At 39.1% G+C, this 17,583-nt stretch overlaps 1 protein-coding gene across 3 annotated transcripts in view; it reads left to right on the plus strand.

The window, feature by feature from the left end:
• LOC123561618 (cystathionine beta-synthase-like) overlaps window positions 1-17,583 on the plus strand; it is a 52,245-nt gene that overhangs the window by 21,730 nt on the left and 12,932 nt on the right. For all 3 annotated transcript variants that reach the window (XM_053553045.1, XM_053553047.1, XM_053553046.1), the window contains exons 5-11: window positions 793-872; window positions 3,115-3,319; window positions 8,640-8,731; window positions 9,599-9,724; window positions 13,290-13,374; window positions 15,731-15,842; window positions 16,673-16,753. In XM_053553045.1, the coding sequence (XP_053409020.1) occupies window positions 793-872; window positions 3,115-3,319; window positions 8,640-8,731; window positions 9,599-9,724; window positions 13,290-13,374; window positions 15,731-15,842; window positions 16,673-16,753 (781 nt within the window). The remainder of the gene's footprint in view (window positions 1-792; window positions 873-3,114; window positions 3,320-8,639; window positions 8,732-9,598; window positions 9,725-13,289; window positions 13,375-15,730; window positions 15,843-16,672; window positions 16,754-17,583) is intronic.

Below are 17,583 nucleotides of genomic sequence, written 5' to 3' on the forward strand. Positions count from 1 at the left end.
AATAAGGTATTTTTCCCGTCAGGTAAACCAGTTTCCGGACAAATATTTTGACGGTGTTTTGTTGTTAATTTGATATCAAAATAAGTAATTAAACTATTTCTACACATTTCTTAATCATTCATCTCTTCAAAATTGCACTTGAAACATAACCCGACATTCAATAGCAGCTATGAAAGCAAACTGAGGTTGGCTATAAAAAAACTCGAATTTCATCTAACACGAATCCTTGATAATTCCAATAGAAATAGAATAAAATTAGTGCAAAAATCGACAGCCCTGCATCTTACGTAACATTTAGCGTGAAATTAAAAGTAGAACAAGTTATCAGCACACAATCATTATGTAGTTTGATTATTTCTTCCACACTTGATACCTCGGCACGTGTGAACTACTGCGCATGCGCAATGCTATCTTCATGCCCCGTTAAGACAGAAAGTTGTTCTGTAAACGCAGGTGAGTTATCATCAAAAACCCAAACATTATACAGCCTTATAAAATAGTGGTTTGTTGTAGACATGAAGAACAAATATCTAAATGTTCTAGATAAAACAATTACATGAATAACAACGAAATAAAGCGGATATTGCATGGGAAAAGGTTCCTAACCAGTAGAGTATGTTAACGAACAGAAATTATCAGATTGTCATAAAGGTTCACTACCTTGAGTGCTTATTCTTTATTTGATACTAACATGCATGCATAGAATTTCAAAGAAGACAAATGCTTTTTAAGTAACATTTTAGCACACACAGTAGGTGCATTTTGAATTAACCTGATTTACCTGTATTTTAGGCATTGGTATGGCCCTAGCTGCTGCAGTGAAAGGTTACAGATGTATTATTGTCATGCCAGAAAAAATGAGCATGGAGAAGGTTGGTTTAAATGATCAGTAATTTTGCATTACTGTTAACCCTTACCCTGCTAAATTTCTATAATGAACTTGTCCATCTTTTGATTTGGACAGTATGTTAAAAGGGGCGCTTACCAGAAAGATACTGACTAAATGGCGAACAGTGCAGACCATGATCAGACTGCACGGATGTGCAGGCTGATCTTGGTCTGCACTGGTCGCAAAAGGCAGAATCACTTGCCGCCGGCAGGCTATGGGTTAATTGGAAAATAGTCCTGGTGTCTTTATTTTCCCAATTTTACCTTAGAGACTCATGAGTTCCAAATTGTCCTTCATATGAGCCGTGCCATGAGAAAACCAACATAGTGGGTTTGCGACCAGCAAGGATCCAGACCAGCCTGCGCGTCCGCGCAGTCTGGTCAGGATCCATGCTGTTCGCTAACAGTTTCTTCAATTCCATGGAGTAGGCTTTAAAAGCGAACAGCATGGAGCCTGACCAGACTGCGCGGATGCGCAGGCTGGTCTGGATCCATGCTGGTCGCAAACCCACTATGTTGGTTTTCTCATGGCACGGCTCATATTAAACAACATTCCAAAGAATGCTTTGAAGTGAATACGAATATAGCCATTGTTTATCAGACTGTAAAATATAACTGTCAAGAAATATATCCAGTCTGTAGAAAAAAAGACATATTTAGTTGAGAACATCCATATTGCATTTTGTTAATTCCAATTGCAAATTGCTTTTTAGCTCACCTGTCACGTAGTGACAAGGTGAGCTTTTGATCGCCCTTCGTCCGTCCACAATTTCTTGTGAACACGATAGAGACCACATTTTGCAATTGATTTTAATCAAACTTGCACACAACTTGTATTGGCGTAATATCTCGGTTCCTTTCGAAAACTGGCCAGATCCCGTCACAGGTTCAAGAGTTATGGCCCCTTACAGGGCCAAAATTTGCTATTTTTGCTTTTGCAGCCATATAGTGACTTTGTTTATAGTTTGATTTGATACAGACTTGCAAAATATCTTTAACAACAATAGATCTTGGATTCAATGATGAATCCAGCAGATTTAATCATCAGGTTTCAGAGTTACGGCCCCTGATTGACCCCTGAAAGAGCCAAAATTTGTTAATTTTACCTTGTGAACATGATAGAAGTGACATTTTATAGTCGATTTTAACCACACTTACACACAACGTCACAATAAAATCTCAGTTCCTTTTGAAAACCGGCTAGATTCCATCATGGGTTCTAGAGTTACTGCCCCTGAAATGGGCAAAATTTTCTGTATTGGCCCTTTCAGCCATTATCCTTTGATTTGATACAAACTTGCACAGAATGTTTATCTTGATGATCTCTAGGACAAATTGGAAACTGGGTCATATGGGATCAAATGCTAGGTCATCAGGTCAAATCAAAGGAAAAGCTTGCTAACACCATAGAGGCCACATTTATGACCCTGTCTTCATGAAACTTGGTCAGAATGCTTATCTTGATGATTCCTATGCCAAGTTGAAAACTGGGTTATATTGGGTCAAAAACTAGGTCACCCAGTTAAATGAAAGGAAAAGCTTGTTAACACTCTTGAGGCCACATTTATGACCCTATCTTCATGAAGCTTTGGCATAATGTTCATCTTGATGATTTCTAGGCCAAGGTCGAAACTGGGTCATGTGGGATCAAAAACTAGGTCACCCCCTAAAATCAAAGGAAATGCTTGTTAACACTCTAGAGGCCATATCTTTGATCCTATCTTCATGAAACTTGGTAAGAATGTTTATCTTGATGATTCCTTTGCCAAATATGAAACTAGGTTATGTGGGGTTAAAAACTAGGTCACCACTCAAATCAAAGAAAAAGCTTAACACTGTAGTGGCCACGTTTATGACCCTGTCTTCATGAAACTTGGTCAGAATGTTTATCTTGATGATTTCAAGGCCAAGTTTAACAGGTGAGCGATATAGGGTCATCATGACCCTCTTGTATAGATGTATGTTTAAGAAAACTTGAATGGAATTGTCATAATCAAAGTGAAGACGTCATAGAAAATTTATCACACTAAAGTCTATGTCCAGAACATAATTTTGCTAGATTTTGTTAATTATCATGTGTAAAAAATCCCCTTTTGGTCATATCATGTTGACAGATATAATCTGATGTTTTTTTCTTTTGTTAGTAAATGAGCAGAAAATTCGATGAGTTTTTCTGATAGTTTGAGGTTTGATATATGACAGTTGAAGTTGATTGTTTGTGTACAGGTTGATGTGCTGAGAGCTCTTGGTGCCGAAATTGTTCGAACTCCAACGAGTGCTGCATTTGACTCACCAGAATCACACATCAGTGTTGCCAAGCGACTGATGGAGGAATTACCTAACTCACACATCTTAGATCAGTATCGTAATGCCAGTAACCCCCTAGCTCATTATGATGGCACAGCGGAAGAGATTCTACAGGCTTGTGATGGTAACACTTTTGGTCTTGCATTGATAAACTTTTTATTAAACTGGAGGTTTGAGTAGAAATATTACCTTTTAGTGAGGTAGACATGAGAATTTATCAACCTGTAATATCATCCAAGGTTTTTGTAGCTAGAGTTTGATATCACTTTTCCCAGGGCGATAAATCGTGTTATTGACCAAACCTAAACAATTGTTAGCTCATCTACAAGGAAGACAGATTTTCCAATACATGATTGGTTCTAATGCCGGTGTAACGGTCAGTTTTTTCCCCAGTCAGTTTTTTCCTCGGGGAAAAAACTGACTAGTTAGTTTCTTCCCCGGGGGAAAGAATTGACTAGTCAGTTTTTTCCCCGGGGAAGAAACTGACTGGTCAGTTCTTTCCCCCCCTAGTCAATTTTTTCCCCCCCAATCGCAACTGGTTACTCTTGATCATTCTTATGGGGGGAAAAAACTAACTAGTCAATTCTTTCCCCCCTCATCAATTTTCCTGGCTAGTCAGTTATTTCCCCTGTTAGTGAATTGGAACTGGTTATTCTTTACTAGCCTGTTTTTTTCATTTCCGATAGTCGGTTTTCATTTAAATTGCATATAAAATAAGAAATACATGTATGTTTCATATCTTGTGTAAATTAAAGAAATGTTTTTAAATGAACTTATTTTAATTTCTGTTGTATTTTTAATTTGCCTTTTTCCTGTTTTAATTTCTTCTAAGGTAAAAAAATTACTGCTGGTCAGTTCTTTTCCCACGTAGCCAGTACTTGACCAGTAAGGTGGGGGAAGTAAATTGACCAGTAAGTTCTTTTCCCCCTAGCCTGTACTTGCTCTGTTAGGTGGGGGAAGAAACTGACTGGTCAGTTCTTTCCCCCCAGCCAGTACTTGACCTGTCGGGTGGGGAAATGAAATTGACCAGTCAGTTCTATCCCCCCTAGCCAGTACTTGCTTTGTCATGTGGGGGAAGAAATTGACCGGTCAGTTCTTTCCCCCCTAGCCAGTACTTGCTCTGTTAAGTGGGAAGAAATTGACCAGTCGGTTCTTTCCCCCTATCATATACTTGACCTGTCAGGTGGGGGAAGAAATTTACTGGTCAGTTCTTTCCCCTCTAGCCAGTACTTGCTAGAAAGAACTGACCGTTTCTTCTCCTTCTAGCCAGTATTTGCTCTGTTAGGTGGGTGAAGAAAATGTCTGGTCAGTTCTTTCCCCCCTACCCAGTACTTGACCTGTCGGGTGGGGAGAAGAAATTGACCGGTCAGTTCTTTCCCCACTAGCCAGTACTTGCTTCTGTTAGGTGGAAGAAGAAATTGACTGGTCAGTTCTTTCCCCCCCAGCAAGTACTTGACCTGTCGGGGGTGGGGGGAGAAATTAACCAGTCAGTTCTTTTCCCCCTAGCCAGTACTTGACCTGTCAGGTGGGGGAAGAAATTGACCGGTCAGTTCTTTCCCCCCTAGCCAGTACTTGCTTTGTCAGGTGGGGGAAGAAATTGACCGGTCAGTTCTTTCCCCCCTAGCTAGTTCTTGACCTGTTGGGTGGGGAGAAGAAATTGACCAGTCAGTTCTTTCCCCCCTATCCAGTACTTGACCTGTCAGGTGGGGAAATGAATTTGACCAGTCAGTTCTTTCCCCCCTAGCCAGTACTTGACCTGTCAGGTGGGGGAAGAAATTGACTAGTCAGTTCTTTCCCCCTAGCCAGTACTTGACCTGTCAGGTGGGGGAAGAAATTGACTGGTCAGTTCTTTCCCCTCCTAAGCCAGTACTTGCTCTGTTAGGTGGGGGAAAGAACTGACCAGTCAGTTTCTTCCCCCACCCGACAGGTCAAGTACTGGCTAGGGGGGGGAAGAACTGACCAGTCAATTTCTTCCCCCACCTGATAGGTCAAGTATATGCAAGGGGGGAAAGAACTGACTAGTCAATTTCTTCCCCCACCTATATGCTAGGGGGGAAAGAACTGACTGGTTAATTTCTTCCCCTCCCCCCCTTATAGATGAAATATATGCTGGGGGGAAAGAACTGACTAGTCAATTTCATTTCCCCACCCGACAGGTCAAGTTCTGGCTAGGGGGGAAAGAACTGATCGGTCAATTTCTTCCCCCACGTGATAGGTCAAATATATGCTAGGGGGGAAAGAACCGACTGGTCAATTTCTTCTCCCCACCCGACAGGTCAAGTACTGGCTAGGGGGGAAAGAACTGACTGGTAAATTTCTTCCCCCACCTGATAGGTCAAATTTATGCAAGGGGTGGGGGAAGAACTGACTAGTCAATTTCTTCCCCAACCTGACAATTCAAGTATAATAGTAGGGGAGAAAGAACTGACCGGTCAATTTTTTCCCCCACCTGATAGGTCAAGTATATGCTAGGGGGGAAAGAACTGACTAGTCAGTTTCTTCCCCCACCTGACAGGTCAAGTACTGGCTTGGGGGGAAAGAACTGACTGGTCAATTTCTTCCCCCACCTGACAGTTCAAGTATAATGCTAGGGGGGAAAGAACTGACCAGTCAATTTCTCCTCCCCACCCGACAGGTCAAGTACTGGTGGCTAGGGGGGAAAGAACTGACTGGTCAATTTCTTCCCCCACATGATAGGTCAAGTATATGCAAGGGGGGAAAGAACTGACTAGTCAATTTCTTCCCCCACCTATATGCTAGAGGGGAAAGAACTGACTGGTCAATATCTTCCTCCACCTGATAGGTGAAATATATGCTGGGGGGAAAGAACTGACTGGTCAGTTTTTTCCCGCACCTGATAGGTTAAGTATATGCTAGGAGGGAAAATACTGACCGGTCAATTTCTTCTCCCCACCCAAAAGGTCAAGTACTGGCTAGCGGGGAAAGAACTGACTGGACAATTTCTTCCCCCACATGATAGGTCAAGTATATGCAAGGGGGGAAAGAACTGACTAGTCAATTTCTTCCCCCACCTATATGCTAGGGGGGAAAGAACTGACTGGTCAATATCTTCCTCCACCTGATAGGTGAAATATATGCTGGGGGGAAAGAACTGACTGGTCAGTTTCTTCCCCCACCTGATAGGTTAAGTATATGGTAGGAGGGAAAGAACTGACCGGTCAATTTCTTCTCCCCACCCAAAAGGTCAAGTACTGGCTAGGGGAGAAAGAACTGACCGGTCAATTTTTTCCCCCACCTGATAGGTCAAGTATATGCTAGGGGGGAAAGAACTGACTAGTCAATTTCTTCTCCCAACTGTCAGGTCAAGTATATACTAGGAGGGAAAGAACTGACCGGTCAATTTTTTCTCCCCTACCGACAGGTCAAGTACTGGCTAGGGGGGAAAGAACTGACCGGCCAATTTCTTCCCCTACCTGACAGGTCAAGTACTGGCTTGGGGGGAAAGAACCGACTGGACAATGTGCCTCTCCCCACCCGACAGGTCAAGTACTGGCTAGGGGGGAAAGAACTGACTGGTCAATTTCTTCCCCCACCTGACAAGTCAAGTACTGGCTTGGGGGGAAAGAACTGACCAGTCAGTTTCTTCTCCCCACACCACAGGTACTATCTATATAAAGGGGGGAAAAACTGACTAGTCAATTTCTTCCCCTACCTGACAGGTCAAGTACTGGCTAGGGGGGAAAGAACTGACTAGTCAATTTCTTCCCCCTCCTGACAGGTGAAGTATATGCTAGGGGGGAAAGAACTGACCAGTCAATTTCTTCCCCCACATGATAGGTCAAGTATATGCTAGGGGGAATCAACTGACTGGTCAATTTCTTCTCCCCATTCAACAGGTCAAGTACTGACTGGGGGGAAAGAACTGACTAGCCAATTTCTTCCCCCACCTGACAGGTCAAGTACTGGCTTGGGGGGAAAGAACTGACTGGTCAATTTCTTCCCCCACCTGATAGTTCAAGTATAATGCTAGAGGGGAAAGAACTGACCGGTCAATTTTTCCCCCACCTGATAGGTCAAGTATATGCAAGGGGGGAAAGAACTGACTAGTCAATTTCTTCCCCCACCCGACAGGTCAAGTACTGGCTAGTGGGGGGAAGAACTGACCAGTCAATTTCTTCCCCCACCTGATAGGTCAAGTATATGCAAGGGGGGAAAGAACTGACTAGTCAATTTCTTCCCCCACCTATATGCTAGGGGGGAAAGAACTGACTGGTCAATTTCTTCCCCTCCCCCCCTGATAGATGAAATATATGCTGGGGGGAAAGAACTGACTAGTCAATTTCTTCCCCAACCTGATAGGTCAAGTATATGCTAGGAGGGAAAGAACTGACCGGTCAATTTCTTCTCCCCACCCGAAAGGTCAAGTACTGGCTAGGGGGGAAAGAACTGACCGGTCAATTTTTTCCCCCACCTGATAGGTCAAGTATATGCTAGGGGGGAAAGAACTGACTAGTCAATTTCTTCCCCCACCTGACAGGTCAAGTATGCTAGGAGGGAAAGAACTGACAGGTCAATTTTTTCTCCCCTACCGACGGGTCCAGTACTGGCTAGGGGGGAAAGAACTGACCGGCCAAATTCTTCCCCCACCTGACAGGTCAAGTACTGGCTTGGGGGGAAAGAACTGACTGGTCAATTTTTTCCCCCACCTGATAGGTCAAGTATATGCAAGGGGGAAAGAACTGACCAGTCAATTTCTTCCCCGCAACTGACAGATATTAAATAGTAATGGCAATCAAACAGAAGTTTAAAAATTTGATTTGGCAAAAAAACATTGATTAAAGTTACAAAAAAAGAAACATATAGGTTTATTCAAATGAAAAACAATACCTGTTTCATCTGAAATTTAAATGGAAAATGAATAGACACTTGTATCCCAAATAACAATACCGAAAGAATCCAGTACTTGAAGGGAAAACTTGACTAGGGGGAAAGAACTGACTAGTCAGTATTTTCCCTGGGGAAAAATCTGACTAACTAGTCAGTTTCTTTCCCTAGCAGAAAACTTATTCCAAGGGGGGAAGAAACTGACTAGGGGGGGGGGGGGGGGAAGAAACTGACTAGTCAGTTTTTTCCCCGGGGGAAAGAATTGACTAGTCAGTTTTTTCCCCGGGGAAAGAACTGACTGGGGGAAAAACTGGGCTGTTACACCGGTAAAGTGAGGCATATAGCAAATGCACTGTCTGTCTGTACAGTAGTTTGTTCATTAGTCTTCCGGTCTGTTCAAGGCACTTCATGTCCTAGCTGTCATCTAAAATTTGAAAATCATTTTAATGTGTTGTCAGATAGACAAATGTTTATTGTCTCCTGAAATGTTAAAAGGAAAATAAAATGTATTTAAATCATTTGTAATTTTAACAATCTTCCCTTACTAAAAAGTTTCTATGTATGCCATACTATGCTGCATAGATAGTATTTTGTTGCAGATAAAGTTGATATGATTGTGCTTGGGGCAGGAACCGGTGGAACTTTGACTGGCATTGCTCGTAAATTTAAGGAAAGATGTCCAAATTGCAAGGTAGGCCGTTCTTAAAGTATCCACTATTTGACCTTATCTTTCTCTGAATTAAACCAACATTTGAGTTTGTACTAAATTATTTCAGTTAAAATGAATACAAATTAAATATTTTGTACGTCACTTAGGTCTGACCTACAGCTGTTGTATTGAGAGGCCATCATCTTTCGTATGAAGTGAACTTTTTTTTTATCAGATTTCAAATTAGAGTACAAAAAGCATTATACACAAGAATGTGAGGCCAAATGTCTAAAGAACTCTTATAAATTAGTGCAGATTGATCTTGCTGATACAGGATTGTATTTGATATCTCTGAGTGGTTTCCACACAATAAAAAATTTCACAGTCAAATTGACATCTAAGTAAAACAGAACGTTTTTTGCAGTGCAAATAGAATAAGTTCTCACCACTACAGGTTAAGTTTTCAGATAGTGGTTAGATGATCAAGTTGATCAGCATTGGGTTTGAATGCTCTCCATTGGGTTTTAGTTTGTATTTGTAGAATTCTCACTCATTATCAGGACCCAGAAATGACTGATGAAAGTTCAAAACAAGGGACTCTGAAAATTATTCATAAGCATTGACTTTGGAAAGATTGATGCAAATTATTATTGCGAAAGAATAGATTAAAAAATATGACTGCTAAACCATATAATTAGTTTATTAGTTAACCCTTACCATGATGGACACGATTGATTCTGCCTTTGCGACCAGTGTAGATCATGATCAGCCTGCACATCCTTTTAACAGTAAATGGTACTGTCCAGATTGAAAGATGGACAAGTTCATTATAGAAATTTAGCGGGTAAGGATTTATAAGTAGAAACCATACAGGTACTTCACATTATAATATTCATTGTTTGATTCCAGATCATAGGAGTGGACCCAGAAGGCTCAATCCTGGCCGAACCAAGTGAGCTCAACAAGACATCTGTAACAGGATATGAAGTGGAAGGAACAGGATATGACTTCATACCAACTGTGCTGGATAAAACAGTAAATATCTTCGTGCCTTAGTTTAATGACTTTTTATGGGTCAGGTTAACACTCACTACAAGACAAAGTAATTTTTTTAGCTAACCTTAGCACCAAGTGGTCATGGCAAGCTTTTAGGATTCAGTTAGTCTGAGTAGTTTTCCGGACCTTTCATTTTAACAGTTGTAACCTTTCTGTAAAAGCAAACATTTCCGATTTCGTTATATATATTAAAAATTAAAACATAATTCTATGGTGTGATGACGATTTTAAAAGTGTATTTCAAGAATTTAACAAATACTAGATTTATAATACGCTCATTACAGTTACGTTTAATTACGTTTGAAAGACGTTTGCAACGTCACGCTAAAATGACGGGACGTATTTAGTGGACTGGTAATATTACAAAAAAGAAATTAAGAACTTTTAATATACACTGGGACCCCGTTATAACGCTGTCGTCGGGGTCCAAGGTCTGAGACCCGCGGATCTAGTGGGGTTAAATTTATAACGCGGGTTGGTTGTATATACGGTATATGCAATACCCCACCCACCGGTAATGTATTAGACGTATTTTGAACGCTGTTTTATGTTACATGAGAAATTAAGAATGTATAAACGGGACATTTATTTACCTTAAATGCTACTGAAAAATACATTAAAAGAATTATAACGCTGTGTCAGCTTCTCATTTTGTCGTGGTTCTAAAAGAAAGTTGGAATTGTGTAACCCGAAAGTAAACATATAACGCTGTGTGAGGAGTGCGCGTTTGTGAAAATTACATATGCAATGCAATTGCAATAGGGTTTTATATAACTAAAACACGCGGACAGACTTTAAAAATTTAATTTTGAAAAAATAAAGGAAATCGATGAATAAGATGTTAATTCACTGTTGTTTGCAGCAGTCTAGTCGTCATTCCTGTGGTCTCTGGTGAAGAAATCTGTCAGTCTTCGCTGCACCGCCTTCTCTCTTGCATTGGCTCTGGCATCATGCAAGAGATTTCTGACTTGTGTGACCTTGGATACTGTGCCACGCTCTGATGTTTCAATCCAGCGCATCACAGTATCCAAAGACCGCAACACTTCAGAAATTGCGGGAGGGGGTTCATACACGATTGACTTGTCCTCCTCATCTTCTTCCTCGGTGATGGCTGGTTCGTTCCTTGCACTCTCAATGATTTCTTCATCTGTCAGTCGCTGATACGTTGGTCCATCGTCGTCCACTGTGATCCAATTCTGCAAGGTTTCGTCGTCGAGGTCCTGTCCAAAAACCTGCCTGGCACTCTGCAGATCCTCCTCGCAAAACATAGCGTTGTCCATGGCCCTTCGCTCCGAAATCCTTAAATCCTCCCCACTGAATCCGTCGAAATCCTCGCTGTCCTCTCGATCCTTCTCAAATGCTGGACCTAATCCCTTCCTCCAACACCCGATGATCGTCTTTTTAGTGACATCACTCCAGGATGTTCCCAAGAGATGAATTGCCTCCTTCAAATTCAACTGACGCAGGTAATCGGACACAGACATTTTGCTGTTAACCATAATACCTGATAGATTACGCGGGTAGTTGCGCTGTAATTATAAACTGCTTTATTTTAAAAAAAGAACAAGACGGTCTCAAAACTGGTAGTCTAACACCCTTACCACTTGGGCATGGGCACTGCTGCCAAACATTTGATTGAAAGACGGTATCGTAGGTAAATCCCTGTCTATTTTGGTTCCTATTTTTAATCAATAATTTGATGCCGTAGTATAGTGAATAGGTCGATTTTTTCTAGCTTTCATTGTGTTGTTCATGCGCACTGTAACTGGAATTCCCCTACAGTTGACAATCTCTTGTGTAAACATTACATCGAAGTAAGTTAAAACAACCGGGATTTTCAAATAATAAATAAGTTCGGTAATGCTAGGTTTTCGCTGCTATGTAAAGGCAACAAAGGTCTAGATGATATGATATTGTTACCCAGATACTTTACGACAGTGTAAAGTCTATACAGCATGAAATGTAAAAGGTCCGGAAAACTACTTGGGTCCGGAAACTACTGGGAAACCAGTAACTTTGTAATTTCTATTAGAAAGAACTTCTTCAGGTTACAAAATAGACAGATGTGTGTCAACCTTGCTTTAATTGCATCGATCTTGAAATATATTTGTAACTGCTGTCCAAAAGTTTGTTTCATTTACTACACATTTTTAGCTCGACTATATGAAGTATGTAGAGCTATCATACTTGACCCGGCGTCGGCGTCCTTCCGCGTCCGCACTTTGGTTAAAGTTTTGATGCACTTTCTCTTTATCTTTGTTATTACTTGATGGATTTGCTTCAAACTTAAAATAGTTGTTCCTCATCATCACCCACATCATATGGCACAAGGATCATAACTCTGGCACCAATATTTCATGAATTATCCCCCCTTTTTACTTAGAATCAGGTTAAAGTTTTGGTGCACTTTCACTTTATCTCAGTTATTACAAAATGGATTTTATTCAAACTTAAAATAGTTGTTCCACATCATCACCCATATCATATGACACAAGGTCCATAACTCTGGCACCAATTTTTCATGAATTATGCCCCCTTTTTACTTAGAATTTTATGTTAATTTTGATGCATTTTCACTATATCTCTGTTATTTCACTAGGGATTTGATTCATACTTAAAATAATTGTTCATCATCACCACCTACATCATTTGACACAAGGGCCATAACTGTGACACCTGTATTTTATGAGTTATCCCCCTTTTGTACTTAAAATTTCAGGTTAAAGTTTTGATGTACTTTCACTTTATCTCTTGTTACTACCAAATGGATTTTATTCAAATTTAGAGTAGTTGTACTACATCATCATCCACATCATATGATACAAGGGCTATAACTGTTCCACCAATATTTCATGAATTATGCCCCCTTTTTACTTAGAATTTCAGGTTAATTGTGGTGCACTTTCACTATATCTTTGTCATTATTTAATGAATTTGATTAAAACTTAAATTAGTTTTTCCAGATCATCATCCTCATCATATGGCACAAGGTCAGTCACTCTGGCACAAATGTTGTATGAGTTATATCCCCTTTTTACTTAGTTTAATTTTGATGTTTTTTTATATCTCAGCCGTTTCTAAATGGATTCAATCAAACTTAAAATGGAACGTTCCACATCATCACTCACATCATACAACACAAGTTTGATAATGCCGGCACCAGTACGTTCTGAGTTATGCCCTCTTTTTTCTAATAGAATTTATGGTTCAAGTTGCGATGCACTTCTGCTGTATCTCCAGTATTACTAAATAGATTTGATTTAAACTTAAAATAGTTGTTCCGAATTATTAGCCGCATGATATGACACATGGTGCATTACTTTTGCAGAAGTTTTCCATGAATTATGTTCCTTTTATACTGATTTAATTTTTTGAGACTTAAGCTGTTGTCCAATATCTTCATCAATATTTGAGTCATTAAACACTCCAGTGACAGCTCCAGCTTCCTCGGATGTACCCAATTTCACTATCCAGCGTCAAAATAGTCAATCACGCTGTCTCCTGTGACAGCTCTTGTTAAAGATACTGGTGTTTGAAATTTCAGTTTGTTGATAAATGGTACAAGAGCACTGATCGTCCCTCCTTCCAGATGTGTAGACGTCTTATACGAGAGGAAGGTCTTCTATGTGGTAAGTAATACTGTGTAATTTTTTGAATATCAGTTATAGTCTGTGTGTGTTTTTAGCTCACCTGAGCAATGCTCAGGTGAGTTTTTGTGATCGCTCGCTGTCTGGCGTCTGTCTGTCAACATTTAGCTTGTGTATGCGATAGAGGCTGTATTTTTCAACTGATCTTTATGAAATTTGGTCAGAATGATTACCTTGATGAAATCTAGGACAAGTTCGAAAATGGGTCATCTGGGGTCAAAAACTAGGTCACTTGGTCAGATCAAAGAAAAACCTTGTGTATGCGATAGAGGCTGTATTTTTCAATAAGTCTTCATGAATTTTGGTCAGAATTATAACCTTGATAAAATCTAGGTCGAGTTTGAAAATGGGTCATCTGGGGTCAAAAACTAGGTCACTAGGCCAAATCAAAGAAAAACCTTGTGTATACGATAGGGGCTGTTTTTTTCAATTAGTCTTCATGAATTTTGGTCAGAATGATTACCTTGATGAAATCTAGGCCGAGTTCAAAAATGGGTCATCTGGGGTCAAAAACTAGGTCACTAGGTTAAATTAAAGAAAAAACTTGTGTATACGATAGGGGCTGTATTTTTCAATTGATCTTCATGGAATTTGGTCAGAATGATTGCCTTGACAAAATCTAGGCCGAGTTCGAAAATGGGTCATCTGGGGTCAAAAACTAGGTCACTAGTTCAAATCAAGAAAAAACCTTGTGTATGCAATAGGGACTGCATTTTACACTGGATTTTCATAAAAAATTTGGTCAGAATGGTTGCCTTGATGAAATCTAGGTCAAGTTCGAATATGGTAGTTTGGGTTCAAAAACTAGGTCACTAGGCAAATCAAAGAAAAACCTTGTGTATGTAATAGAGGCTGTATTTTTCAATTGATCTTCATGAAATTTGGTCAGAATGATAGCCTTGATAAAATCTAGGTCAAGTTCAATATAGGTTCGAATATGGGTCATCTGGGGTCAAAAACTAGGTCACTAGGTCAAATCAAAGAAAATGCTTATTTAAACTCAAGATTATTTGCTCCAGTTTTAATGATAATTGGTCAGAATATTTTTTTCCAGTAAATCACTAGGTCAAACATGCGTTTACACTGTTATGGTGTGTTATGGTATGTTTCTAAAATCAATTACATCTTGTGAACTTTAAATGTTGTATCTTTGTCATAAATGGCTGCTTCATGGGGATATGAATTTGTAAATTTCATTTAAAGATATAATTAATAGGGAATATGTTTGTTAATTGGAATTTAATTTTGTAGACTGATTCAAACATGAAATCGATGGGAATTAGTCCCCGAAAAAAAATTAATGGTTTCATTTATATAAACTGTATTTACCATGAAAATCAACTATTCGCTATTAGGGTTTTCAGGGGTTGTCTGGCTGAAAAAATCGATTTCTTGATTATAAAGCATGTCATGTATTTGTCAGAATACTGGAAAAGTCATTAAATTTTTGTCTCGCCCACTTTTAGTGGAAGCGAGACTAAGCAACCCAAATTTTGGCGGCAGTGACGGCATTAACAAATGGGAATAACTCAAAACGTTTCCATATATTTCTTTTAAACCGTGTAGGATGTTTTAGAAACTAATTTTACACCCCCCATGGTGAGTCCTGACCTCCTAGTGACCTTGACCTTGAAGAAATTAGCATTTTTTAGATTTTGATGCCTTTGAAAATTCACAAAAATGACAATTTCTCAAAAACAGTTACATATACATGTATTGCTTTGAAACCTTGTAGGATGGTTCAAAAACTCATATTACACCCCTTGGTGAGCCCTGGGCCCCCTATTGACATTGACCTTGAAGAAATTAGCATTTTTTAAGATTTTTTTTATGGCTTTGAAAATTGCCCTTGGGCGAGACACTTCCTGGCTGTGGCTTTGTTTGAAATTGAAATTTCCTAGCTTCATGCCACTGTTCCCATAGTCTTAAAGTTGACTTCAGTATATGTGCCAAATTAAAGTTGTTGAGCAGAAAACGTATGATGCTGCCCATCCATCCAACAACATTCACCATTTTGTATATCAGATTTCCTTATAAGCCAGAGACAAATTAATGATAAACTTATAGAAAATATTCCACTATAGTTCAGAGACTCACCAGAGCTAATATTCTTTCATATGAAGAAACTTTCTAACTACCGTAGGTGTTGAAACTTTGATTGCTGTACCCAGGTGCAAATATATGTCTAAAGCATAGATTCTCAGTGGGCACCTGGGATCAATTATTAAAGCTGAATCTTGTTTACTGGACATTAAAGCCAGTAAAACAGAAATACTTTTTTGACATTGGTACAAGGATACTGTACACATAAATCACAATGGACAATCCTATTTTTTAGGTGGAAGTAGTGGTGCCACAATGTACTGTGCTCTACAAGCTATGAAAGATTTTGGATTGAAAGAAGGTCAAAGATGTGTTGTCGTATTCGCTGATTCTGTCAGAAACTACATGTAGGTGTTCTTCTGAACAAATTTGGTTTAATAGATAGATCTTATAAGAGTTGTTTCCCTTACCCAAAATGGTGGAAAATCAAAGTATAAAAATTTCCGTGGGTATAGAAAGGCCTATACATGTGTATATAAGCACCCCTGATTTGAGCACAGTCCTGGGGGTAAAAAAAAAACTGCATTATACATGGGTATCTACAGTAATCTTGATTGTTTTGGTACATCATGTTAAGCTCATTTACCCCAAACTTATGTGTATACTATTTGGGTTTACCTTGGCATATTTCTTGGTGGTGAATTCAAAATTTTAAAGTGTAGTTTTCTTGCCATACAAATTGTATTAAAGGTTTCTTAAATTATTTCCTTTGCATATTTTATTTGCCTGATTAACCACTGTTCAGTTTTCGGATGAGAAGAAATTAAAAAACAAGAGCATTAAGTGGTATGGCTGAATATCCAAGCATCTGAATGATGAACTGCTGTAAATCAGATGATGAACCTCAAGCAGACATTGTTTATTTACATTCTTGCATACTCATTGAAGAATAGTGACGAAAATTATGCTTAACTTTATCCATCTGAGTTGTCATGAACTGGATGTCATATGCAACAATTTGACACCATATTTGATGTCGAAATGTTTTCTTAGCTATGGGCTTGTTATTTGCAGAATATACAAGATTTGACTTCCTTCTTTATTTTACTGATTAACAAGTTGAAAATTTATGAATGAAAAATTGCGACATGAACTTAAATTTGAAATTACGATAGATTTCTGCATTGAAATTCATGAAAAAACAATTTAATCTTACAACATGACATTTCCACTGCAGGTCGAAATTCCTGAGTGATGATTGGATGAGTCAGAGAAATTTCCTCGAGTTAGATCCTGCTGATGCTCGCTCCAATTCCTGGTATGTTCTGATATAACTGTTCACAATTTGTTGCTTATCTTAAAGAGGAATACTTACATGGAATTTATAAATAACTGCCTGGGATCATAATGAATGAAAAGTTCTAACGTTTTGCAGAAATAAAATACAGTCAACTTCGTTCCCTTGACTGGATCCCTGGAACACTTGCCTTCATTTGAAGTCAGCATCTAGTCCTGGCAAAATCCTTTTATAATACTTATTGTTCTGCCTTGAATTGTTCAAAAATGGATGGCTGGAACTATCAAACTGTACCTTGATACACAACCATTGGAGTATAAATGACGCCTTTTTGTCCGAACAACAAAAGATGTAAGTCGAATCTCTATTATTGGCAGTCAGTTTGTACATTTCAGCAGAGCAAACATTTTACACCCTGTGCCATTGGTAATTAAGGGAAGAATTGGGTAATATTTGCTCAAACAACAGAAAGTGCAAATCGAATCTCCATTGCAAAATCAAATTTACTGTTGACTTCATTACATAAATGCAATTACATAATTATAATGTTTACCAACAATATGCCAGAACAGTGTTGAGTTTTGAGCCTATAACTTTAAACGAATAAAGCTGGACTGTAGATTTATGTGTCATTTCTACTATTAAGATATGTTTTATAAAGTGCTATTCTATTTGTTAGCTCACCTGTCACGCAGTGACAGGGTGAGCTTTTGTGATCGCATTTCGTCCGTCGTCCATCGTCCTTCCGTCGTCTGTTCACAATTTCTTGTGAACACGATAGAGACCACATTTTGCAATCAATTTTAATCAAACTTGCACGCAATTTGTATTGGCATAACATCTCGGTTCCT

The sequence above is a fragment of the Mercenaria mercenaria genome, chromosome 10 (genome assembly GCF_021730395.1).
Source record: "Mercenaria mercenaria strain notata chromosome 10, MADL_Memer_1, whole genome shotgun sequence".
Classification (NCBI taxonomy): Eukaryota; Metazoa; Mollusca; class Bivalvia; order Venerida; family Veneridae; genus Mercenaria; species Mercenaria mercenaria.